We start from the raw sequence: 25928 nt of genomic DNA on the forward strand, positions 1-25928 counted from the left end.
ATATATCATATTTATAAATATTACTTCATTAATATATCTATCTTATATAAAATATTAATATTTTAATATACCTTAACAAGATTGAAATATTACAATAATATATCAGTGACTCTAACAATTATGAATATTAATTATGAATATGAAATATTGATGAATATTAAGTAGATTATCAGTATTTCATTTTGTAATTCGACGAGTAACCACCCTTTCAACCTACCATTCATCTCCTTGAATGTAAAGTCGCGTTAACTATGTACTTCATTCCAACCCTAACATTGTACGGACTGGTGCATTATGCTTTTCTTAAATAATAGAAACCATGGTTGTTCGGGACACGTGGAAAACTGCACGACCTCAGTCGACAGAAAGACGTCGTAGGTTTTGTATGTTATACGTGAATGTATTTTTTTAAGACGATTTTAATCATCAAACGCGGGGCTAACAATAACGGATCAAGGATTATGTGTCTTTCAAGAATAGTGACGTAATATGGAGGATAAATATACGGTTTGTTAATTTACAATATTAATTACAAGCACTGTACCTTAAGAACTTAAGGTCCTTCTAATATTCACTAATTAAAAACATTCTTTCTACACTGCCTTCTGGTATGAAGTTTATTTAATGCTTTGTACGTTGATAGAAATTGTTTATTCCACTCTAATGTCCATTACAGCCTGTCTCCTTATTTCATAATTAATTCTCCATTAAATATCAATGACAAACTATAGTTAAACAATTATTCAAAATCATTACCATTTCGTTATTATTGAATTCGAAATTTTACAAAGCCGTTGTGTGACGACATATTGTTTAGTCATATTGTAACTTTTAAAGAAGCATTTAAGAAGAGAAAAGGAAAATAGAAAATATGGTACTTTGTTTTTTGAATATTTTGCACAAGGTGTCCTTAATATTTCACGTGAAACAAGACTCTCGCCAGTTGTACTACGAAATGTAAATGTAAACGATTAAAATATAGATAATTAATCAAATAAATTACGTATTGAGAAATCAGCGACTGAAATGAATGATACATCGATTTTGTAATGACCAATTAATCTGTCAACCACTAAATCACTTCGATAGCGAGTATTTAACTCGAGTATTCCCCGACGATTGTTTAAATTATTGGACAAATCCCAGTAGACGATTCGACGTAAATCGTCGATCTGTCATTGCTCCGACGTCGATTCGATCGAGCCAAGTTGGTTCTGAAATATGCGAAACAGCTGAGGTAACGGAACGAATGGCCAGGGACATCGCGAACCAAAAATAAATGAGAATAATTGCCGTGGCATATTTAAAGCTAATGAATAACGAAAATGAATAAAAAACGTTTCATGGATTCCCCTTGTCAGCAAGATGAATATTCATGTGCGATAAGCGTTTGTAAACCAAGGAAAGTATACATATATTTAAATGTGAAAATGTCTATTTAATTATCAAGCGTTCAAAATGTCGCTCTGCATTTCTTTGATAAGCTTTCCTCGACACTTTTCCCGCTATACAGAACTACCTGCAGTTTCATTCGATTATTTAATACTAGCCGCACTGGAATTTTTCCGACCATCACGTAACTGGTTAGAAAATAAAGGTAAACAAGTTAGATGACAAATCTTTCCTAGTGGGAACAGAAACAAAAATTAAAAAAAGGATTAATCGGACAATATAATAATTAATATAAACTAAACAAGGGAAACGCAGAATTTTAAACTCACTTGATCAGTTCCAAATACGGTTAGTATTAATTAATACTTGCCCATTAACAGTTGAACTGCCTATAATACTAATTTTAAATATTCATTCCTTAAACGATACATTTATTTTAATAATAAACTGAAATGAATAGTTACTTCACATTTGAAGTAAACCATCAGTTTTATTTAATACCATTTCATTTATATACCGTTTAAATTATTTAATAGAAAAGTAATAGAACGTCGGTTCCGTGTAATACTATTTCAAGGACAATGTGTGATGTATTTGCATTTTGTGTCACAAGCCATTCCTGTCGGACAACATTAGCGAAAACGTTGCGCAACGCACTTCCTTAACTTCCGTTTTTGGAATTAACATACAATTAATTTCCTTCATTGCGCGCAAATAGTTCGATCCTCGGGGGGTTCACCTAAAGAAGGTCCACGTGGCTGGCCTCGCGCGTGCTACTCAGATCGAGAGAAGAAGAAAGAAAGAGAGAGAGAGAGAGAGAAACGGGGATTCAAGGATTAACCATGTTTTCATAGCCTTTCTGTGATTCCTCTAGAATCACAGATTTATCACGCGTTATGTGTATTTTAACATCGTGTACTTGATTCTCTGTTTATTATATTGTCGATGTTGTAGAAACGATAATCCCACTGTACGTATATTCGTATTTTTTTAATTGAATTCCCTTTCAAACTGAATTTTATTCGTTGCACGCGGTATTACAGTTTGAATTGAATTTTTTACGTTTGATAACAGTGGTGGACATTTATCTCAAATCTTGATGCTTTTAAATAGGTAAATACGCATGACGTGCACTTTCAAATGTTCTCATAGTCATCATTATTATAGAATCATTATTTGCAGTGAATTTCATAGTTTCTCCTTCGAAATCTTTGTTTCTGTTACAAGATATATCAATTTAAAGGTAGTTCTGCTGGTTTTTGCAGAATTAAAGACACTCTACAGAATTGAAGAACGAAATTGTAAAGAAGAAATTCTCTAGCTTTGTAATTTACCGCAGAAAATAAATTCATGTCATTTTTCAATAAAAAGTCGATCAATATTCTTTCTCAACTTATTTTGAAACATGATGCTTTTATTTTTGCACACTATAAACCACGTTTTCCAAACATATTTTTACTTCGTGTATCAGGTAAATTCAACATACCATATCGTTTGCAAAATTTTTATTAAATATTATTATTTCAATCCTAAATTTCAGTAAAAAAACTTCTTTTAATGAAACAAATATATTATTTTAAATAAGTTCATACCATCCACAATTTACTAATATGTAATCAAATTACGTTTCACCCAACTCTAGTCGATAAAAACGATCCTCCTTTCAATTAACCCTTTGCACTCGAGAGACGACCCATAGTTATTTAGTTTGATATAAAGAAATTATGAAATTATAGGATTTAACATCAAATGAGATATAAGACAATACAATTACACTGGAAATATTGAAATAAAATAGTTCTACGTTTTCATAAAATGTCTTCTATGGTTCTACATTTACATGAAAAATATCTAAATGCCATTCAGATTTACCGATTAAAAATTTTCATCAAGTTTATTGTGTCACATATTTGTGACGGCCGCAATCCTATATTTTCTGTAAAGAAAATGAAATTAATCCTATATTTATATTATAAATTACGAAATTATATTTAGGGATTCAATGACTTCAGCTTCATCTGTTTCAATAATTTGTTTAGAAGATTTATTGGTTCGAATAAAATATTAGAATTGAGAGTATCGCCACTAAAACAAACGTCGGTAGCGAACGTGTTAATAAAATAAATTACGCACACAATAACGTCACAAACGTTCGAGCTTCCAGTACGAAACTTTGGTATCGATCATCCGTGACGTTGATCCTTTCTTCCGCCCTCCTACGGCGAACGATCGATTTTGTTTGTTTGCGCGGGCATAAAGGAAAAAAATGACGCCCTCGCTTCCTCATTCTTTTCGCAATGTTCAGTTCCGATGACCCGGCGGCAGGGTCTATGGAAAAAGAGCACGTAGGTGGCGTCGCGACGCCGCGCGTCGGCTTCATTCGACGCGGGACGCTTCTTCGTGCCGTGCACCACCGTCGCACGCCGGACACCACCGCGATTTGTTCTCGTTTCGCGTCTCGCTACGATGCGTATTTTCCATTCTACACGTTCCGCCGCGCTCAGAGTCATGATAAGAGCACTGTGAACTGAAATCGATCAGGTAACTCCGCGTTGCGAGGATAATTCCAATGATCGAGATAAGATCGCTCGGACGCACGATGCACATGGTTTGTCCTTTGGTTTGAACCCGTTCACTGTGGAATTTAGTTTGTTTTCAATTTATTAACACACTGCGTTAAACGAGAAGTCGTTTTCATTTAAATAGCTGCCTTTGTCACTTTGCTGACCACCACGCCATTTAAAAAGATATTAAATTTTATTAGAACTGATTATTTGTTTCACCTGTTCACTGTGGAAATTTAGTTTGGAAAATCTCTCGTTTTGCACGCAATAAAATGAAAAAATGAAATGCGTATTCGTTAAACGCAGGACGAATGCACCTAGGATATATTTTAATGAAGAAATAAAGTAAATCGAAGAGGAATTATATGTTTAGCTGAAAAATTTCAAGCTTTAAGGTGACGCGTAGTACTCGTCAAGCGCAGTTAACTGGTTAAGTGTACTTTTATGCTTGGATATCACTGCGATGATTTTGATATTTGTGTTTTTCATATGTTCACGTTTATTTTTATTTATTTGTTTGTTTGTTGTTATGGGTGGATGCACTGTGATATAGAGAAAGAGGAAGCATAAGGAATTGTTGAAGGAAAATGCAAAATTATTTAGATGCGATTGAGGTTTAACCGATGAAAGGAAGAGAGTTGATGTTTTATTTGAATTATTAATGAGTTGCATGAAAATTGGAATATTAGCTCTTCGGTTTATGATTGTTAATGAGATTTGTGGTGGAAGTTTTGGATTCATTCTAGAAAATACGAATATCGTTGTTAATGGACGAAATGTAGTATGATTTTGTTATCGATATTCAATGACTAGAGAGAATGAACATCAATAAAATTAGAAATCCTGTTTTACATTCAATTTCATTGATTTTAAATAATTCTGTACCGAGAAATTTATTATTCGGTAACATCGAAACAAAGTTATAAACATTACGATTCTGTAATTAACAATATTTTCCACTTATTTCATGTCGCAATTAAGAATGTTCTACCACAATGCTTTAAATACTTAAGAAAGTTGCAGTAGATCAACGTAGAAATTTGTTAGAATTAATCGGAATATCAGTGGTTCGAATTGTGAACTTTAAACTTTGCGAAAAGCACAATAGAATAATTCTTACCACCGATTTTATCGTTACCGGCTTTCATTTAATAACTATATTTGCCACACCCATTTGTCTTTTCTTCTTTGATAACATTCATCGTGTCATGAATGATATATCACGATCAGCGATACCAGGAAACAGCGTCGGTATCATGATTATGCATTAAGAAATTTAAAACAATGTTTACCTACATCGTAGAATTTGCATTTGATCTCCCATCAATTGAAAATCAATTAATATACCGAGCAATTTATTACTGATACACCTACGATAACCATTAATTAGAGAGTTCTACATTCGTCGAAGTTACCGAGTCAATATTCCCTGGTATTTCCCTCGACTTATCAGACGAGTTTCATCTAGAGTGCAATGGAAACCATACTTTAAGTAATTTCAACGACTATCACTTTCCTCATAGATAGTAGACCGAATTTTCCTGATAAAGAAGCATAACAATTCGATCCGCTGTTAGCCACGCAAACGCAAGTACGTCATGTTGCAAACTATTTCCATCAATTAGGACGCCTGCTGCGAAAATAAAAAATCGATGCACTTTTGAGTTAGCGTCGAGAAAGAATTATTAATATACTGTGCAAGTAATGTCAGAATATTATTCGAAAAAGATCATGACAATAGAAAATGTTTTTTCTTTCTAATAAACGTTATAAACTGTAGTACTTCGGATATTTTATACATTTCTTCGTGTTCTGTAATTTTGAAATTCCATATTTTCCATATAAAAGTAAAATTGTCTAATCTAATGTTCGCTATAAAGTTTCGAATAAAATACGTGTATGTTTGATACCGTTTTCTTACGCAAATTTCGCGACGTAAATAAGGTAAGTACGAGGTTCATCGTGATATACCGCCGCTTATGCTTGTGACGTTGTTTGTGTTACATTTGGCTTCACACGCGACCCACAAACTAGGGGGATTCCCTGCATGTTTTTGCAAGAGGAAAAAGTGAAGTCCCAGTAAAATCGCGGCAATCAGTCGGCTCGGTGAATCACTGGCGCTTGTTGATGTATTTAAACTATTCGCATGATCGTTCGCATCGATTAACACATTTTTTTATAATTACAAAAACAATCGGAAATGTCTATTCGATGTTAACATGAATATCAAGAATATAAAACACACGGTTGTTTATGTAAACAAGACGCGAGTGAATTCTAAACATGACGGTGTTGTGTAATCTTTTTTTTTACGTTGCTAATGATACGGGTACTATTAATATACTTACGAACAAATTTGTTACTAAGTATATAGATTTATAAATAACGTTAATAACTATTATTATATAAATGTTTGTTCTCAATTATTTTATGCTTCCTTTCGTTAATAATTAATCTATATAAATATTCTGATGTTCGAAGCAATTTCAATTGTTTCTAATAATAAATAATAGACTCGTATTGAATTCGAGTGGTATATTAAACATATAAAAATACGACTTATACTTGAACTCATATTGACATAACGAGTTAATCATTTTTATTCAGTCAAATGATAAGAATTTATTGAGAATTACTTAAGGTAGTTTATTTTTTGGTACCCACAGACGCAGATGAACCCGGCAACCTTAAAATCGTGGCTGCAACGCGGTGAATTCGAGAAGCTACAGCATGTCGTCCTCGAAGGTCGCGGTGCTCGCCTGTTAGGTGAACAATCGCCGGATCTCAGAACTCGTGTCTTCCTGAAAGGACTCCCGAATTACTTGGTCAGTGAAATAGGAACAATTTATTGCTGTGTAATCGTCACGTTAAATTCCATTCTTGAAATACAAGTGTCGATTCGTTCTTCAGACAAAAATCTCTCAAGTGCACGACGCAGTTTCCCGCGGTTCTCTAGCTGAAACGCAAAGGTTCATCTTAGAGGAACCCAAGAAGAAATTGGCAATCGCTAAGGATTCAACTGGCAAGTCCTTGCTTCAAAAAGCGGTCTACTACGACCAACAGGACATCGTCGAGTGGCTGGTGAATAATTATCCCAACATTGTGCATCAGAGAGATAGGGTAAGTCAATTCATAAATGATTGCATATTAATTAAATCTCTAATAGAAAATTCATATACGTTACTGATAGTTTGATACTTATAGACAGACTAATTATATTATTGCCATTATAAATGCTAAAGACATCATTGTCATAGACACAGTAACACAATTTCCTGGATTACCTGTATATAATAACACACTACTGCGCGATATGAATAAATAAAATGATATACTTACCGACAATGCGTTTATCTTGCCGGTGATCACTGGTGGTCATAAAATTTACGATATAGTCAAATAAAAATTACTGAATAGAAAGAACCATTTAATATTATTATCCAAACCAAGATACAATAATCGATTTGGAAATTTGTATTTTAAACATCTAATGAACTAATAAATCAGTTTACGTATAAGCCCAAAGTTAAGTAATATAAAATTCATTTTAAAATTAAGTTGAAAATTTACATCTAAATCATTTGAAATTCTTTTAAAAATTAAATTATTTAGAATTAATTTTATAATCGAGTCATAGCAAATTAAATTCCGAAATAGATAATTGTATGTTAATCCTAATATTAAGTACTTGGAAGTTAACTTCGAGGTGCCAGAAAGAAATGCAATGATTCCATGTTAGATCCGATGAGCGCAGCAGAGCGAAACGAATCGCGTTCCCGTTTAACTCCACGCGAAGTGGTAACCCCGTTACACGTGACACGAATTAACCTAAAAAAGAAAGAGGACAAAGAAATGGTCCTACGATAAACCGATCGCGATTTTCGCGAAACCGTTCCACCGTCTTCCGTCCGCGCTGGATCGCTCGAATCGTTGCCGTTATGGGAATGTCGTGACGAAGGCGTGTGCGCTTCTCGCTAAATCATCCCCCCAGCCGTTTCCTGAATAATCGAAAAGCCATTTTTCCTAACGACGACGGTCGCCTTTCGCCGCATCGCGTGACCCGGCTAATAACGAAGTGTAAACCACCTGTTCTTCCCTGCAGTCATCCGAGTTTCGTGCCCGTGTCCGGGCGCACGCAGCCAGCGCCCGCGGACACGTTAAAGGGTGCTCACTCGCCCCCCATTCCCACCCCCCGATCTCAATTCGCCGGACTATACATTCGCCATTCAACTGTCGTCGATATCGTTCACGCCGCTGCTTCCCTCTAAACATTCACTCCACGATCGACACGGTTTTTGCCACCCCTGACCGACGACGCGACGCGACGCGACGCGACGCTACGTTTCGATGATAACGATAGATTGAAAGAAATATTCGTGGCAAGTAGTTACGCGACATGTTCTTTCGGGTACTACGATTGGGGGATGGTTTCGTTGAAGAGTTTTGAAATAATTTTGTTACCAGGGGATGCTTTTGTTTTAGAACTTTGGGACAATTTTCTGATTAGATGCTTTTGCTTTTTGGATTTTGGAATAAGCGATTAGAGGATGTTTTTGTTCTTGAATTTTAGAATAATTTTATAGAGATGAGTTGAAGGGATTGATCGAAGGGTCTTAGAGTTTTGGGCTAAGGGATGATATTTTGATTATTGTATGATATATTATTGTTATTGTAGTTTTGAATTTTATTTTTGTTGTTTTGTTATGTAATAGTATAGTCGAAGGAATATTAACTTCATTTAATTGTTTCAGATGGAGAACTGTCTACTAATTATTTTCTTTTTATTTTATATCGATGCAGGGCATTGATTACCTACTTGTAACATTCATATGTATTTTATATATTTCATGTATAGTGATTGAATTTGAATTTCATCTACTATTAAAATTAAGTTTGAGAATATTAGAATATGGTATAATGAATTTGTAATTTTTGCTTGTGTCTAGGAAGGCAGAACAGCGTTGCATTACTGTGCAGCCTGCAAGGATCCGGAAGCAATTTGGGATGTCCTCGTAGAAGCCGGTTGTGACGCGAGCATCTGCGACAAAAAGGGCAATCCGGCAGCTTATTACCTGGAATACAGTTCGGAGATTGAGTTACCAGAATCGGAGAACATGTATCGCCGAAAAGCAAGCAGCGCCAAGGAGCGTGAGTGACTTTCACCTAACATATGTATCACTATTGCGGATGAATCAGTGGATCTCACAAATTAGTATATTTCGCAGTAACAGTATAAATAAAAATTAATTTATTAATCGCTCATAAAATTTAGGAATGCACTTTACTAATCGCAAGACACTAATTGTAACGAGGAGAAAAAGTATTGACGATTATAATTGATTAAAACAGACAACTGTATTATAAATAAGCCTGTAAAATTTTGCTTCGTTTTTATTGAAGTTTCTGCTGAAAGTTCTAGTGGAGTAGTTTGAGGTTTCACTCAGGAAAATATATGGACTCAGGTTCATCCAGAGACAGGTAAATTCATTTAAATAAAGATTTTCGAATAGGAGAGTGTATATGAATAATTTATAATTTATTTTTTGTTGAATATCTTTAAGAATTTTGAGTATAGAGGAAAACAATGTTAATGTAATAATGATTTGAGGGAAAACATAAGGAACAAAATCCACAGACATTGGTGGTAATGTAATATTTAGCGTTGGTTTATAATTTCACAATACAGTTCTAAATATAACCGTTCTTGTAAAGTTTTATAACAACTTCTTAGAAGGTCAAGCGTTCAAAGAATAGTCACTCTGAAGTTGATAGATTATGTTCAGTGTAATTTACACCGTTCGAATCAAACGTAAGTGAAGATTGTACGTGATTCACTTTCACTTTGTTTCAATGTGATATCGCGTAACGCGAATAATGATCGAAGATTTGATAAAGCTTAATCATCTACTACTGTTAACCGGATCGATTAAAAGGGACTCGATAAATGGATTCTCGACAACCTTGCAGAAAGCTACATTTCGTTCATTTCCTGCTTTACACTGGCGTACAATGCTGAACAAAAGTATTTGTGCAATTTAGACAATTATAACGAAAGCAGTTCTAACCGTATAATAAACGAATAGCTTTATTCCAGTGAATTGTTTGTGAAGTTTAAATTAATAATTAATTCAATATAGGAAATACGGAAATATCAAATATATATTCTATAGTAATCCCCTAATTATTCATTAATTAATTTAAATATAAGTTTGTAACAGCTGGTTCACGGTATGCTGAAAGAGAAATCAAACTTTAATTTGAAGTTTAAAGTACCAAGTCAACAGCAGGCACGAAAGTATATTATTTGATTTTGATTATTGTATATATTTATTTATAAATATAACAGTGTGTAAATATGTTCTATTCAAAATTTTGTGTTGTCATGAAGTTTTGTTACAACTCGTTCGCACATCATGGAATATAGACGTTGTTATTATATATATTTTTTATGTAGAACGTTAATGCGAATATATAATGTTATATAATATTATACGTCTTACCGTACGAATGCTTCTGTCTGCCATTATAGATTCCTTGACTTATACCCTACGGAATCCAGTAGTAATAACCGGTCGGAATCAATAGAACTTAAGTTTGTAAGGCAAGGAAAACTGCGGCGATCGATAGGATGTCATGTGTTCACCGATCGAGTGGGGAATTATTAAGGAACACTTGAAAACTATAATTTTTTTAAAGTTCCATTGACCTTTTTAACGACATAAAACCAGCGTTCCCCTGGCATGACTCCAAACAACCTTCCTAACTGTTTGAATAATTTATTTAAAAATTAGCTCTGTTTACAAAGTTACCGATAAGCAAACTTTGATAAACTAAAAGTTCTCAATGAAATACGTGACAATCCGCTTTTTTCCATATTTTTTCAACGTTCAAAAATCTTGACTAAACAGTTTCTTTTTTTAGTTTTCTGTTTTAACGGTGATTGAGAAAAATGATTGGAAACTATAATCATTCGCGAAAATGGCACGGCACTAATGGTTGAAGCGTAATATTTCAATTTTCGACAGAGAATTGGAAGTCACTGTTGGTCATAAAATTTGCATTTCGCTAGATAATCCACTGCCTATTTCCTGGATGTTCTTATAACGCTTTTCTGTTTTCCATTTAAAGTTGAATGTGCAGGCATTCTAAGGAAACGGCGAATAATAATTCTACAAAGTTGAAGGCGAGTTTACGTAGTCAATCAATGACGGTCATGCTATGCACTTGCATTAGAACAATGAAAAATATTACACGTAACTTCGCTGATGTTTGAAGTGATCAGCTTTTACATCCTGTTCCCTTATCTTGAGATTTACTTTATTTATTTATGTAATAAATCCTGTTGCAACACATGGTATATGTATTTTTTAAAATATGAAACATAACAATTAAAGTTTAAACCAACGTTGTATGCAACAATTTTTACTAATATCATATTTCCATTTTTCTTTCAATTCAAAGATAGCTTTTCATATGGTAAAACAAGTTAAATATTTAAAAATGTTTATAACTTATTTTATATGTAGACAATTACTTGTATTTCTTTCGTTTAATTTTTTCAGTGAATTGTTTTAAACCCACTTTCTACCGTCAACATGTTTTACATTTTTACTATTCGTAACATTACAAGTGATCTGTAGATTTTTATGCATTTATAGGCAATTTGAAAATGAAAAAATGCACAAGATGCACTGAACTTCGAAAGATATATGAAATATGTAAAACGTAGTGTATTGTATTAATCCATTAAGAAACACCATTTTCTATCATTTTCTATCATTTTCCAATTATATTCGACAAAGTTTGAATTCACATATAAATTCGTAGTTCAATCGTAAACGTCATACCATTACCAGAACTTCCTGAATGAATCGGACAATTCAAACGAAAGTCAAAGCTAGTTGACAAACTAACGACCTAACATGATTATTCTTTGAATATGGTCAAGTTAAAATGTCAGGCAATTCGTCGAAAAGCAAATTGTCATTCGGGCAGGCGTACGGCCATCGAATTATTGAAAGTTGTAGAAGTTTCGTTAAATTGACAGACCTCGAAGCGGCATTAAATTGTCATAAGCGAACGGCGTTTTACGTGGCACACGAAGTCAGCGTGCACCGACTATAGTGTATACACCGGCATTTCCGCCTACATTGATTGATCTATTTACCAAGAAAGCACGACGATGTAAACGCCTGGACGTTTCGACGTGTCGGTGATGTGACGGGGTCCGTGCACCCGTTCTGCCTCTAAAAAATTTATTAATCCACCCGTCGAACACGCAATCCGCGGCGAAATGAATAAAACGGTTACGTGCTTTGACTCGCGCGCGACTCTTTGCGTTCACAGTCATGTAACATCCGTAAAGCACGCATTTTCCGCTGTCAATTATTTACCACGCAGGATTGTTCTACGATAATCCGATTGAAAGTATATTTTCCCGCAATGCAAATGATTAAAATCATTTTTATTTAATAAACATTGTATTACACAGAATATAGAAGATAGATTTAGGTAATGTTTATATAGATAATTAAATTATATATACTGAGTATTAATAATGTAAAGGGGTGAGGTCATTGTATTCTCTTAGGAAGAAATGAATATTTAGATATTCATTAGTAATACAGAAAATTTTGAATATCTGTACTTGGAAGATTCTTGTGAGTGTGTCTAATCGAAGATGTTTTGATCGTTTGATTTCCTGGATGACGATTCATTCGAGTTGTGTAAAAGTTAGCAAGTGACTTTTATGTCCCTTTGTTAATCGATTGTGAAAGGTTTTGAGAAAATGCTGATTTTCCTGCGCGGATCGATGTGTTTTCGTTTCTCCGGAACGAAAGCAGTGTTCAGCGGAAAATCGATATTTACTGGTGGAAGGATTTCTCCGAGTGTCTAAAATATTTATTACATTGCTCTAACACGCGATACACGGTTACAAATCTGGGCGCCGTTAAATTTTTAACAAAGTCGATCATACCTTAAGAAAAGCAGGCCACGTCATTATACTTAGTTTATGAATAATATTGTGTAACCCGGCTCATTTAAATGACTACATAAATAATTCATTCGGATCGTCAATAAAATATTATATAGACGGGCTTATACATTTTTAATCGTTCTTCTTAAATATTTACTTTTTCTACGAGGTTATAGTCGATACCTATAGAATAGGTGGATTGAGAAATTAATAATCGCACACTTTGCTTAATGAAATTGTTGAACATCACTTTCCACGAAACTGTTATCGATCAAACATTAGTTGTATGGAAATAAGCGTATAAAGGAACATTGTCCCCGGAAGATATTGATCTGCGTTAAATATTTGAAAAACTAGTAATTCTGAAATAAATTATTTCTTTCATAGCACTGGATGTCAAACCTTCTAATATTAGAATATGGATCCACAACCGAGACATAGGAAAATTACAACAGGTTCTATGGGAAGGACATGGAAACAAATTGCGCAGGGAGACCAGCAACAATCCGCGCGTGAAAAGGTTTTTAGAAGCTGTACCGTTCATAATGGTTCGTAGTTTTATTAAAATTTTGAATTATTCTTTCGAAGCTATATTAATTACTTATAATTTCCTAAAAATAAATATGAAGCTGACCTCCGGAACTATTGAATAAATTCTCAAACACGACTACTTAAATATTCAAGAAAATACTTTAGTACCTTCATTGTTCCACTTATTTTAATAATGCATTAAATTACGCGAGTTCAAGAATTACGTTTAGAATGTGTAATACTAAAAATATATAATAAAAAGCAAAGTATGTACTACTTTCTCGAACAGTCTTCGATCAATACAATTTCTATATTATTTTTTGTAGGGCAGTGTGAAAGATATCCACTCAGCCACAATACAAAACGATTTAGAGGAATTTAGGAAGAAAATAGACTCTACCTCGCCCATCATTCTCTGTAGCAAGGATTCTAATGGTTTAAATGTCTTACATAAGGTACATTCAAATATGCAACGCTGTTATCTTTTTGTGTTCAATATTATCAAGTATATATTTATTAATGGAATATGATATATTATAATAAGCTATTTAAAAGTAATATTAACCCTTCGTGGACAAAGATTCATTAAAATGTAAAGAACCTTCAGCAAATGAAGCTAAATTATATATTGATTGCTTATTTAATAGCAGAAAAGGAAACTACTTGCTGATCTGTTCCTGTTCGAGTAATTAAATCATTTGTTAGCGACTTAATCTTCCAAACGACATTTCATCTCCGCGAAATGTCGACATTCGTCCGCAAAGTGTTAATAATAAAATATTAATATGATTACCAATGCGATAGGCTGCTGGATTGGGACTGACAGAAATAGCACGAGAAATTCTGTCGTCCTATCCTTCCGTCGTGGAAGCGGTGGACAATGATGGAAAGACTCCATTGCATTATGCAGCCGCAGTAAAAGACGACGGAGAATTATACAATTTGTTAACGGAGTACGGGGCTGATGAAAGCAAATTGGACAATGTGAGAATTTAATACTTAAGTAAAATCTATTGACGAATTAATTTGAAAATGAAAGATTTAAAATAGCCAGCATTTGAATGATTAAAACTAGTCGATATCACTTTCAAAACATTCTATATAATTAGAGGAAAAAGGGTTCTGAAAAGAAAAGATCAATTAATTGAATTAAATAATTACGTATTTAATACCTGAAATATGCAAAATGTTTTATAGGTGTTAGTGGATTATCGATATATATCTTATTTATTTGTAATTAATTAATATTTTTATTCTCAACGCTATTTTTGTTAATTGTAAGTTTTAATGAATCTTTTTCTTAACCAGAGACAAAAAGCTGCAGCGTTCTATAAGAATCGACCTTCAGATATAGATCATGGACTCTTATCGGTTATACCGGAAGCTCCTCGAGTTTCCGGTACCACATACCCCAGACACTGGGATTGGAGGATCTTGGAAGCCGAAATTCCAAGAGGTATGAAGAAAGCCAACAGTGCAGACATTGACAGCGCGTTTGGAAGCGCTGAGTCTGCATCGAAGAAATATAGCAGATCAATGGAGCAGGTATCAGAAAATTGAATATTCTAGAATTACCTTCACTTTCTTAACAAAAACGATATTAATATAACACATTAATTAATATTAACACGAACAGAATAGATAAATTTTCATTCTTCAAAAATATATCAAAATTCTTCTGCTTCGTATTTAAAACATTCTATTCATACGCAAATCAGTTCGTCATATAGAAATACATCTACGTAAATTACATTCAAAGTAATATCAACCACAGAAGTGCACAAAATACGAATTTCCAAATCCACGAAACTAATATTAATTTCACAACAGATAAAACGATCAGAAGGCGAAGAACAGAAAGACCAAGAGGACTCGGCGGACGCAGAAGAGGCGGAGAACGAAGATGGCGCCGAGAAAGCTGAAGAACCCGCGGAGAACGAAGGTGAGCCAGAGAACCCAGAAAATCCAGAGAACGTAGAAGAACCTGAAAATCCCGACAATTCAGAGAACCCAGAAGCAGCTGAGAATCCAGAAGAAACGGATGAAGCGGGGAATGAGGAAAATCCAGAGGCTGCGGAGGAAGCGGAGGAAGCAAAAGAGGGCGAGGGCGAAGAGAAGAACGAAGAAGAAGCCGCGCAGGAAGCGGCGAAGGAGGACTCGGAGGGAAGGTCCTCGGACGACGATGTGGTGACAGGGATACCAACGGAGGAAACAGGAGAAACCAAAGAGGAAGAGGAGCCTGAGAACGCCGAGGAGGAAGCAGAGAAGGCCGAGGAGGAAGCAGAAAAGGCTGAAGAGGAAGCAGAGCCTGAAGCTGCAGAAGAGGCTAAGGAAACGACGGATGACGCGGATGGGACTAAGACAGAGGATGCCGAGCAAGAGGAGGAAAGTAAGGAACAGGAAGAGAGAAACGAGCCGAGCACGGGTGATTCAGGGGTCGATGATCCAGGAAACGACGAAGACCAGGTACAGTCGTCATAACACTTAAAACGAATCCAGTTTCAGGAACTCAATCGACTGGCACGCACACATATCAGTACACAGGGATAAAAATATTAATTGGATAGGTGCATTATGGTGTAAGTTAAGAGGGAACGCGACGGTGATAACTGAGAAGAATTGTTTTTCGAGATTTCTTATTTCGTTGTTCGCGGTTTCTTGGAAATTTATATTTGTAGGCTTTTGTGGATTCCTTTGGGTATCGTTGGAATAGTGTTTGTGAGAGTTTTTTGTGTCATATTTGGAGAGGATGTTAATTTTTTTTGGTTTATTCTATTTGTTCGGTGAGATAGGCGATTTTATTTTGAGGATTTGATTTCAAATATTTATTAACGATGGTTGAGTACGTATAGATAATTTCGGGGAATAAATTAAAGGATTCGTGTTTAAAGAAATAAGTTTGTAATTAGAAAGCCTAAGATTGTTGAAGTTAGGAATGGAAATAATTTTTTGACGTTCTCACCGTGATGTTCCTTCTTAACGAAAAAGTGAAAGGACTAAGGAGCTCATCTATCGAAACATCGAATCTAATTTGGTGAGTGACTGACAGTGATTACAAGTGTTAGGATGACTGTCCTTGTGAAATGGAAGAATATTATGCAGCATGTTCTTTGTGACGCACAAATATATCAATAAATAAATGACTGAACAAAAGACCTCTGTTATGTGACTTTTGAACAGTCCCATGAATTTGTAGGTAGATTGTAGAAAAGTTACACTGATCTTTTTATTTTCTATTTTTCGAAACTATAGTTTGATGCATAGTAAATTAGAGAAGTTTCATTCCCACTTATGATTATATTTCCTACGATATCAAAAATTCGAAAGTTGAACTTATGTTCATATTCTTCATTAGTTTTCTTTCAATTAACTATATCATGTTTTTATTAAAAACCAAAGGGAAACATTAAAATACAACAGTTCAGTTCACAACATTCAAATTAAACGTATCAATGTATATGAAATTTTTCAACCCATCATAACAAGATTCACTTCTAAATCCTTACAAAAAGAACTCAGAGACGTCTCACAAACGCTTTCAACCTTACAGGCTATCGTATTCATTATATTTCAGTTCTATTTCAACATTACGAAAAAATATAATTCTTCATCGATCGATTCTCACAAACTCCTCTAATCTCAATAACAACATCAACGTACTGTCTCAATGATAGCTTTGAAAAACAAACACAACCTCGTCTCAAAAGCAAAATCCCAAAGTACCATCGTCAACGGGAAAAAAACAGACCACCCTAAAAATACCCACGCACATTTCAACAAAAAAAAGAACAACGAATCGTCAGATCACGTGACAGATTCGATCGGTAGGGAACAAACGAGCGAGAGTATACACGCACCGGCACGCAATGTAGAGAGAAAAAGAAGACACGCCGAGCGATCGATTCGTTAGATTGCCACGTGCGATTAATACATATTTTCTCTATTGATCGGCACGTGCCTGCCCGAGTGGAGCGCGTGGTTTTCCACCTGTGCATGATCGGCAGGTGATCGTCGGCGAGCACGAGGAGCTTCCGGAGGCAGAGCTGAACGACGCAGGCATGACGGCGGACCCGGAAATCGAGAAGCTGCTGGAGAACGGGAACATGGAGCAGCTGGCAGCGTTGGTCCTCAACGGGGAAGGCAGGAGACTAGTCGGCCGGAACTCGGGGAATCCTGAACTCCAGGCTTTCATTGATCGCGTCCCTTCGTACATGGTATTACGTGTCATTCGTCATTTAGACAGAAAAAAAGACCGACGCGCTTCCTTCTTTCCACTCGCTCTCACCTTTGACAAGGTGTTACAACCACCTTCCGGCATGCGAATTATGGCAAATTATAGTTTTTGTCGGGAATCGATGATTGCTAGGTATTCTACATATTTATTTTTACGTCACTGTCTATTTTCCTTCCACTTTAATGAAGCGGCGTTACATTGAAACGGTTAGCGAATGGCTTCTCGCGTGATTACGAGGGGCTCGGTGAGCATTCTTGATTGGCGAGAGTGTGCGTTTAATGGTAGAACTCGTTGGGTAGTTTAAACCGACGTTGAATAATTTAGGGACGGTTGGTAGTCGACGTAAGGCTGTATTTGGTTAGCTGGATTATTATAGGTGGTATGTTTGACTTTGTGTGAACGCTGGGAGTGTTGATTGCGCAACTGTTTGTAATGTCTGAGTTGTAGGATTGGAAATATTTTCTTTGGGAATTTCGTGAAGTTCGTCTTTTTAATGTGGGAAATGTAGATTGTGCTTTAGTGAGATGTAGTGTTAATCGACAAATGATGTTAACATTCTTCATTATTTCAGGGAAAGATTCATGCTATACACATGGCAGCGAGAGAGGGAAATCTGAGGGATCTACAAAGTGCTTTGGACCGTCGCAAGTTTGCTGTCGCGAGGGATGGATCGTCTCCGCATGGTTCTACGCCGTTGCACGTTGCAGTTGTATTCGGGAACACTACTATTATTAGGTATTGTAAAATTTTACAATCATATAAATTACAGAAACATACAGTTTACTTCGTTTCTGAGTGGATGTCATGAACAGAAACATACAAAAGTTGCATTATGATAATCATAAATTCTGAGACAGAATCTAATCAATTTTACATAGCAATAGATCATAACAGCAGATAAGTACACAATATAGTGATATTCAAATGAATTATTCAAATGAATTATTATCGTCGAAGTAAAATGAAACGCTAAGTGAGTTCATTAAATTTGCAATGACAGTTGCTTTTACGAATATTTTACTTAAGTATACGTATAAGATTTTAGAAAATATACTAATGTCTTGTAATATAAAAATAATGGCTAGATTTTTGGTCTTTTACAACTATACTAGACTCGGATTATTAATAAATTAATTAGTGAAATAAGTTGTTGAACATCGGATATTCAACTTATCTTATTTGTCGACTTTATTGAGCAATTATTTTATTTGTTCTGATGAATTCTATAAGATTTGTTTAGAATGATTGAGGGTTTACGAAAAGAAGCAACGTCACCTTGGCAAACCCATCAAGGCTCATCGATTCCCATTCATTCTATTAATGTTTCACGTTTCCTTCAGATATCTGGCAGGGAGGTTTCCAGAAACCACAAACGCGATCGATCTAAATGGCCGAACGGCTTTACATTATGCGGCAACTCTTGCAGACAACGGCCATTACTACAACCTCTTGCTTCACTTGGGTGCCAATCCTTTGACTCAAGACAACGTAAGTACAATATTCTTATTATCGATTGCTCGTGGCAAGAAATTATCATTTCCAACAACATTAGTCATCCAGATTTCCAAAAAAGTAACTGGTTTTATTGAATCTCGCTTCAAACAATTTTCACTTAATCTTGAAAAATATTTAGTTTCCTATATTTCATGTAGTATTTTACTAATTACATATATTTAATTTAATTGTGTGGTACACTTTAACCCTTTGTGTTTTAAACGATTGTTCTACGTATTAAAAACTTAATGTTACAAAGATAATAATCTTGATGCAGAATCTCAAAGGGTTAAAAATGAAATAATATTTAACCTTGTTATTATGTTTGCAAACTTATTGTCCATGTGCTTACGTAGTTCGGGCAAAAGGCGGACTATTACAAGCAAGATCAGTCAGAATTATCGCATAAATCTTTGCTTCGCGATTTCGGAGCGAACGAGAAACTCGCCGACGAAATGTTGACTGACAAAGGTATTTCATTTAAACGTGACACTTACATGCACCATCGGTCACATTAGACGGAATTGTACGGTGATCGTTCAGAGCACTACCGAAACAATCACTGCGTTTCCTTCGTTACAAACCATGTATCCAAGTTCAAGTTATATTTACAGTACAATCACGTTGCTTTGTCACATTCAACCTCCATGTTGAAATTATCACACAGTCACGAATTCTAACGATCACGTTACAGCAAACCTCCCCAAAAAACTGTGCAAAGAAAAAACAGTAAATTAACTATTTGGAAACAATATTCACAGATATTACTTCATAATGTTAACTAAAACTACTGCAGACTATATCGAGACTACAACATTTTCAGTAATTAAAACTGACATAATTAACATCTTTTTTAATGAAACTCAGAAAATATTATTTAGATTACACTGAAACACAAAAAAGTAAGCTCACAGTTTTACCGTATTCAAACAACATTCGAACGAAAAACAGGTTTATCATTTTGTACATTGCTCTCCATATTTTTATCTCTCTACTATTATCCATCTATGTCTACTATAAGAAATATTAAGATCATCCTAATAACAGCACAAATTATTTGCAATTATTTTGAATAATTAAACATGATTCTATATCTTTCTTCTATAACTTCTTTACTATTTCAATATAATTATCTGCTTATCAAACAATAAAACACTAACGAGATCCCAGCAGAGATCCAAAAATTGATAAGACACTTAGACTCAAAATATTACAAAGCTTCAATTCCCCGCCATATTAAGGTGGCTCGTTAACAGTTCAAACAATTACTACTATTACTCAAACAAAATTTCCTGATTAATCCTCGGCCTTTCACGTTTCACCATCTTCCTCCCGGACATCCCTATGTCACTTGGTCATGTGGCGAACAGTTCCCGGAGGCGACACGGTCTCCGCCCGCCGCGACATAACCGAACCGGAGATCCTAGCTACCCTGGAGAGGTGTTTCCGTCTGCTGGCCGGCACGAAGTACACCACCGGCATCAAATCTGCTGGGAACTCTGGTACACTGCTGAACCGTTGCCTGAAACGTCACGTGTTCGATCGTATCAAGCACCGTGTGACTCGCATGGACCACAATCTCTTTGATGTGATTTGGCCCGCTTTAAAGAAACACAACTCAAACACCAACACCAACGTGAGTAGCGCCTACTCGACGATCAGCGGTAATTCCGAAGAAGACGACAGCGTCATGGTGGTAGCGCCTGACTATGAAAGCTACACCGTCTTCATGGAATTCTTCGACCCCTTGATCAGAGACATCCATTGCGTGACCGCTAGCGGCGATCTACCTGATCACCCTTCACCGAGATTCTTCCTGCCTGACGATGATGACAGAGAAGAAACTATTGACAACATCGACGACGCCACCATTGCTGCGATTGAAACCTATGATCTTGATGTCCAAGCGAAATACATTCAAACTGCGACGATCGAGTGCTGCAGGAACTTGGAGAAGTATCCTTTTCCGCTGACTTTGACTGTGAATCAGCTGGAAGATGTAGAACGTGTGATCATCTCGGAACTGATGAGTCCAGACATCGCGGGGATCATAGCTGAGGGTAGCAGCGAAGATGAGGCAGGAACATATTTCACTCTCAACGAAATCCTAGATCAGCCCAGCCCAATTAGAGCTCAGTTAGCAGCAGCTGGTCTGCTGTTACCGATCACTGACTTTGAGCTACACGATGAGAAACGTCTTCATGGGAAACACTGGCCTTACGGACGAGGTGTCTATGTAGCTTCAGCTGGAGATCTAGTGGCCTGGGTGAACGTCCAAGATCATCTGAGGATCATTTGTCGGACCAGCGATAACAGGCCAGGTCTGATAGGTCGTGCCTACGTGAGACTGGCAAAAATTATGGTGATACTGAATGATGCAATGGACTTTAGGATAGACAAGAAACTGGGGTTTCTGAGTTCACGACCCTACGCTATTGGTAATACCCTAAAATTCAATCTGATCATACGATTCCCAGAGTTGTCGAAGGAATACGATCATTTGAAGCATTTGTGCGTGGTGCGTGGGCTGAGTATTCGGGAAACGGTCAGACGTGACACTGTTAAAATTGGTAATCAACAATCTTTGAGTATCACGGAGATCCAGACGCTTCAAGACTTTTCCAGGGCTGTGTCGAATATCTTAGCCCTGGAGAAGGAAGTGGCGATCAATAACTCGATGAAGATAGCCAATCTGCTCGCGGGAATATTCCGGAAGCGAAGCAGCGCGAAACGTTTCCAGAATTAACTGGATGATCGAGAGGAGGGAGAACATGTCGACGGACGATTCGAATTATTATTTTTTTTCATATAATCAAATAATACGCTTAAATGTGGCAACAGTCTGTGATAATTTTTGAGCCAATATACAAACGTTCGACTGCCAATTAATTAACGTAGAGCATAGATTAAAGAAAGAGGGTGGGGGAGGAACGTTGGAAAGATGTGCGTGAACGTTATTCTCTATTTCTCGTGCATCGAGTTGCGAAATATTTCGAACAAAATTAACGGCTGAGTGGAACACTGGAGTATTTATTAGGTTAGTAAACGAACATCATTGGTACACGAACAGTTGTCAACGTGCCGTCGCACGACACCATGCTTACGTGAATTGTGTGTACGCAACGGAGGTCCGTTCGAATATTTGTACCATGGATTTGTTTAAATTGATTGTTCCACTGTTGCAAAGCTTAAAGGGGAAGTTCCCATCGGAGCTTCTTTATGTGTCACGCACGAGTTCGATGTTCACAGAAAAAGAGATAGCGTAGCACATGTCTTTCCAACTTGATGTGCTGAATTTACGATAATTTTTATCAACGGCTGTCGTGTGGAAATCCTTATACGAGGGCAGAGTGTCCTGTAACTGATGATATCACATAAAAATAATTCGAAAATGAAGAAGCGATTACTTCCGTAATTGGTCTAGGTTTTTAAATATTGAATTTAAGAAGAACTATAATCATTTTTAACGTAACTGGCAAAACAGTCTTCACGTCTTGAAAATCGTTTGAAAATCATTTGAAATTATTTTAAAACAAGAAAAATTCAAATATCTCTATAACAGAATTTAGTAGAGTAAAATATTTATTTTTATACATTTGTGTATTTTTAAAATTGATTTTATCATTTAGAAGCATCGTCTTTTAGCTTCAATCAACAGTTACAGGACACTGTATACACGTGAAAAAAAGATTTGTTAAATGTACATTTCCTACACCTCTTCAAGACTGAATTCTTAACATTCTCACGTTAATGTGTGTTCACGTGTTTGTATAAATTATACATCATCCTGTGTGAATAAAATGAAACATTTTCTGTATGTGTACACAGTTTTCAGAGTGAACAAATGCACTGTGTTTGTATGCATGTGTGTTATATTCACTACATTCTGTACACTGTCATATTTTATTATCAAAACGCTTCGACATTGGAACTTGAGAGAATATTAAATCAATTAACGAATTCAGTTATAATATAAAAGTTCCTACTGAAATAGACATTTAATACAAGTTGAATCTTTCTTTCCAGACGACCAGCAGCTGGAAATACCGATATTCAGGGAAGAGGAAGGTCGATACTTAGCGTCATGTAAGTAGGAATTAATCAAAACTCAATGTCAAATGATAATTATTTTTAATTACAAGATACGAATAATAGAAAAACTATGAATTTTAATCAAATTATTTTAATAGCTCTCGGTGACCCACTACTCAAAGGCTTAACAGAAATTGCTAACGCGCGGCCAAAAGATCCGGTCACTTATCTCGCGACGTACTTATACAATTTTGCTAATAAAAACAAAAACAGTGGACAAGAACAGGTAAATGTTTGTCCTAATACACTTGAATAATAAAAATTTACACTACGAAATGTTTTTCGTGATAACATTCTAAATATTATCATAGACAAAAATTGTAATACTGTATAATTTAAAAATATTATAGGAACCTAATGTTTTAATTATTCCTGATCGCGAAGAAGGAAGCGTAGAAGATGTTGAAAATGAAAACCCTGATGAGGACGCTGGTTACCCGCAAAGTCCAGGGTCTGATGTGCCAGAATCAGCTTTTAGCAATCCCAATAGAGTGCGCTCATTATTAACTTTTTTTTTAAATAAATATACGTAACTAATTTTCTGTGTAAGATAGTAACATGTTTTTTGGAAATCATTTCTTTTCTTTAGGACGAACACGGACAAAGCGTAATTCATTTCGCGGCCATTCGTTCTTACTCAAAGGACGGACTGTTCCACCTTCTTCAGGAAAGCCAAGTTAATATTGGATTCAGGGACGAATTGTATAGGACTGCTAGGGACGTTGCTGAATTGGCTAATATTAGAGAAAACGTTGATGAAATTGACCGTTACGTGGCTTACCTGGCCGCGAGAGGTAAGAGCTTAGAAATAAAAAATACATAATGATGACAGACGTGAAGAAAATCTATATTCTATCATTTACATAACTGCATGATTGTCGGAATTCAAAATAGAAAAATATTTACTTCGACAATCTATTTTTGTAGGCTTTTTCAAGGCCTACAAACAATTATAGAATTTTCTCAATCTGCGACAATGATGTTTAATACAAAATATAATCCTTTTATGATTCATTTTAAAAATTTTCTTTGTATTCTTAAATACAGGCGAAACTGAGAAATTAGTGGAACTTCTGCTAGAAGGATACGATCATATTTTAGACGTGACAGATGGAGGTGTGAATATTGTGGACATTGCGGCAGAACGAGGACGAGATGCAACCGTACAGTTTCTACAGTCTATACCAAATTACGTGGTAAAATTTAAAAATTGTTTAATTATAGAGTATAGAAATTATGTCGAATATTAAATGTATTAAAAAATTAAAACTTTCTATAGACACAACGCGAAGAGGTACATCATGAAATACGATCAGGCAATCTTGGAAAGGTGAAGGAGTTGTTACACAGAAACAATGGAGGAGGAAAATTATTAGCAATGGGGAAAAATCCAATGAGCAGATGTGCTCTTCACATTGCTACCCTTCGCGAGAATGAAGAAATGATCGAGTTCATTGCAAAAACGTATCCAGAAACTCTGCGAATTGGTGATAACGTGAGTACTATTGATTTAAAATATTATTCTTAATTCTTTTACCATGCATCAATAAACACTGATTTTTCAAATTATTTTATATGCTTTGAAATCTTTACTAACATTTTAATACGCGAAATGTATTCTCTAAACATGTGATATACCTTTAAAAAGATATAATTAATAACATACGTATATAAATTAAAGAAATTATGCATAGGCTGTAGATGTCATGCATTTATAATCCAGTTTTGTTTATAAGTTGTAATTGATTAAATCGAATCAATTCCCAAATAATTTTGACTTCTTTCAATTGACTTTTACGAGTCATTTAAGAGGAAATCTGCATGACATCCGCAATCTAGTTCCACAATCAAAGTACAAAGCAATACTAACAAAGAAGAAACACTTTGAAAAGGAGTTACTATGGTTTATTACAAACTCGGTGTATTTTAAACAAAAAATTCTCTGTCTCAGTTGGAGAGAACTGCTTTGCATTACGCGATGGGCCTGCAGTCGGTCGAACAACTGAGCAACATTCTGACCAAGGCGGGTGCGAAACGCACCGTAAAAGATCTGGTAATCAATTTCATCCGTTTCAACTATGCGTGAATAAATTGACAATTAAATCCAAAACACCACGTATAATTTTCGTTTCAGAAATCACGGCAACCTTCCTACTATTTTATGAACAAGTCAGACGTCGAGAGACTTCAGGAAGAGGAGGACAGCCTTGTCAAGTAGACACGATCATGTGACGTTGACTCGCGCGTCGGCCATATTGTTTACCGAAATATTCTAAAAGAGTGAAACGCATTCGAATGTGCCACTTCTATTCTGTGTATTGATCATTATCGTTGAACTTCGTTCCACAAAGCATATCCGGTGCGACGAACGGTTAGAAACTACTCTCCGTAACGTGTCCATGTAAAAAAAAGAAAGAGGAAAAGGATAGACGATGGTTTTGTATAACGTATCCACGTCGCATAATGTATATATAATACAGTGTTAGCGATAGAAACAATAAATGAGGAGAAAAGAAAGTGTACTCGGTTTTTGCGTACACGCGGCATTTCTTTCGATCAGCTACACGCGAGCTATTTTATTTCTTTTCTTTAATACCTAACTCTTCGTACGTCGAGGCTGGCAACTAGTTTACGTTCTATCCTT

General features: G+C 35.6%; 1 protein-coding gene across 5 annotated transcripts; it reads left to right on the plus strand.

Moving 5' to 3' along the window:
• Positions 1–365: 365 nt before the first annotated feature.
• LOC116428513 (uncharacterized) lies at positions 366–25849 on the plus strand. 5 transcript variants are annotated; one of them, XM_076364505.1, is made up of 21 exons: positions 366–507; positions 6623–6781; positions 6867–7076; positions 8903–9104; positions 13321–13481; positions 13791–13919; positions 14269–14448; positions 14773–15009; positions 15295–15930; positions 17469–17678; positions 18270–18433; positions 19039–19186; positions 19549–19663; positions 23219–23278; positions 23383–23510; positions 23635–23775; positions 23874–24078; positions 24332–24480; positions 24564–24779; positions 25236–25337; positions 25419–25849. In XM_076364505.1, the coding sequence occupies exons 1-21, from the start codon at positions 490–492 to the stop codon at positions 25500–25502; spliced, it is 3654 nt and encodes a 1217-aa protein (XP_076220620.1). In that variant the 5' UTR covers positions 366–489; the 3' UTR covers positions 25503–25849. The 5 variants fall into 5 exon arrangements, 1 of the variants encoding a protein (XP_076220620.1); XR_012997979.1 differs by lacking the exons at positions 23635–23775; positions 23874–24078; positions 24332–24480; ... (1 more) ...; positions 25236–25337; positions 25419–25849 and adding an exon at positions 20563–22229 and having other exon boundaries at positions 15295–15406; positions 15470–15930; positions 23383–23460; XR_012997975.1 differs by lacking the exons at positions 23635–23775; positions 23874–24078; positions 24332–24480; ... (1 more) ...; positions 25236–25337; positions 25419–25849 and adding an exon at positions 20563–22229 and having other exon boundaries at positions 23383–23460.
• The last annotated feature ends 79 nt before the right edge of the window (positions 25850–25928 follow it).

This window comes from Nomia melanderi, chromosome 1 (genome assembly GCF_051020985.1).
Source record: "Nomia melanderi isolate GNS246 chromosome 1, iyNomMela1, whole genome shotgun sequence".
Classification (NCBI taxonomy): domain Eukaryota; kingdom Metazoa; phylum Arthropoda; class Insecta; order Hymenoptera; family Halictidae; genus Nomia; species Nomia melanderi.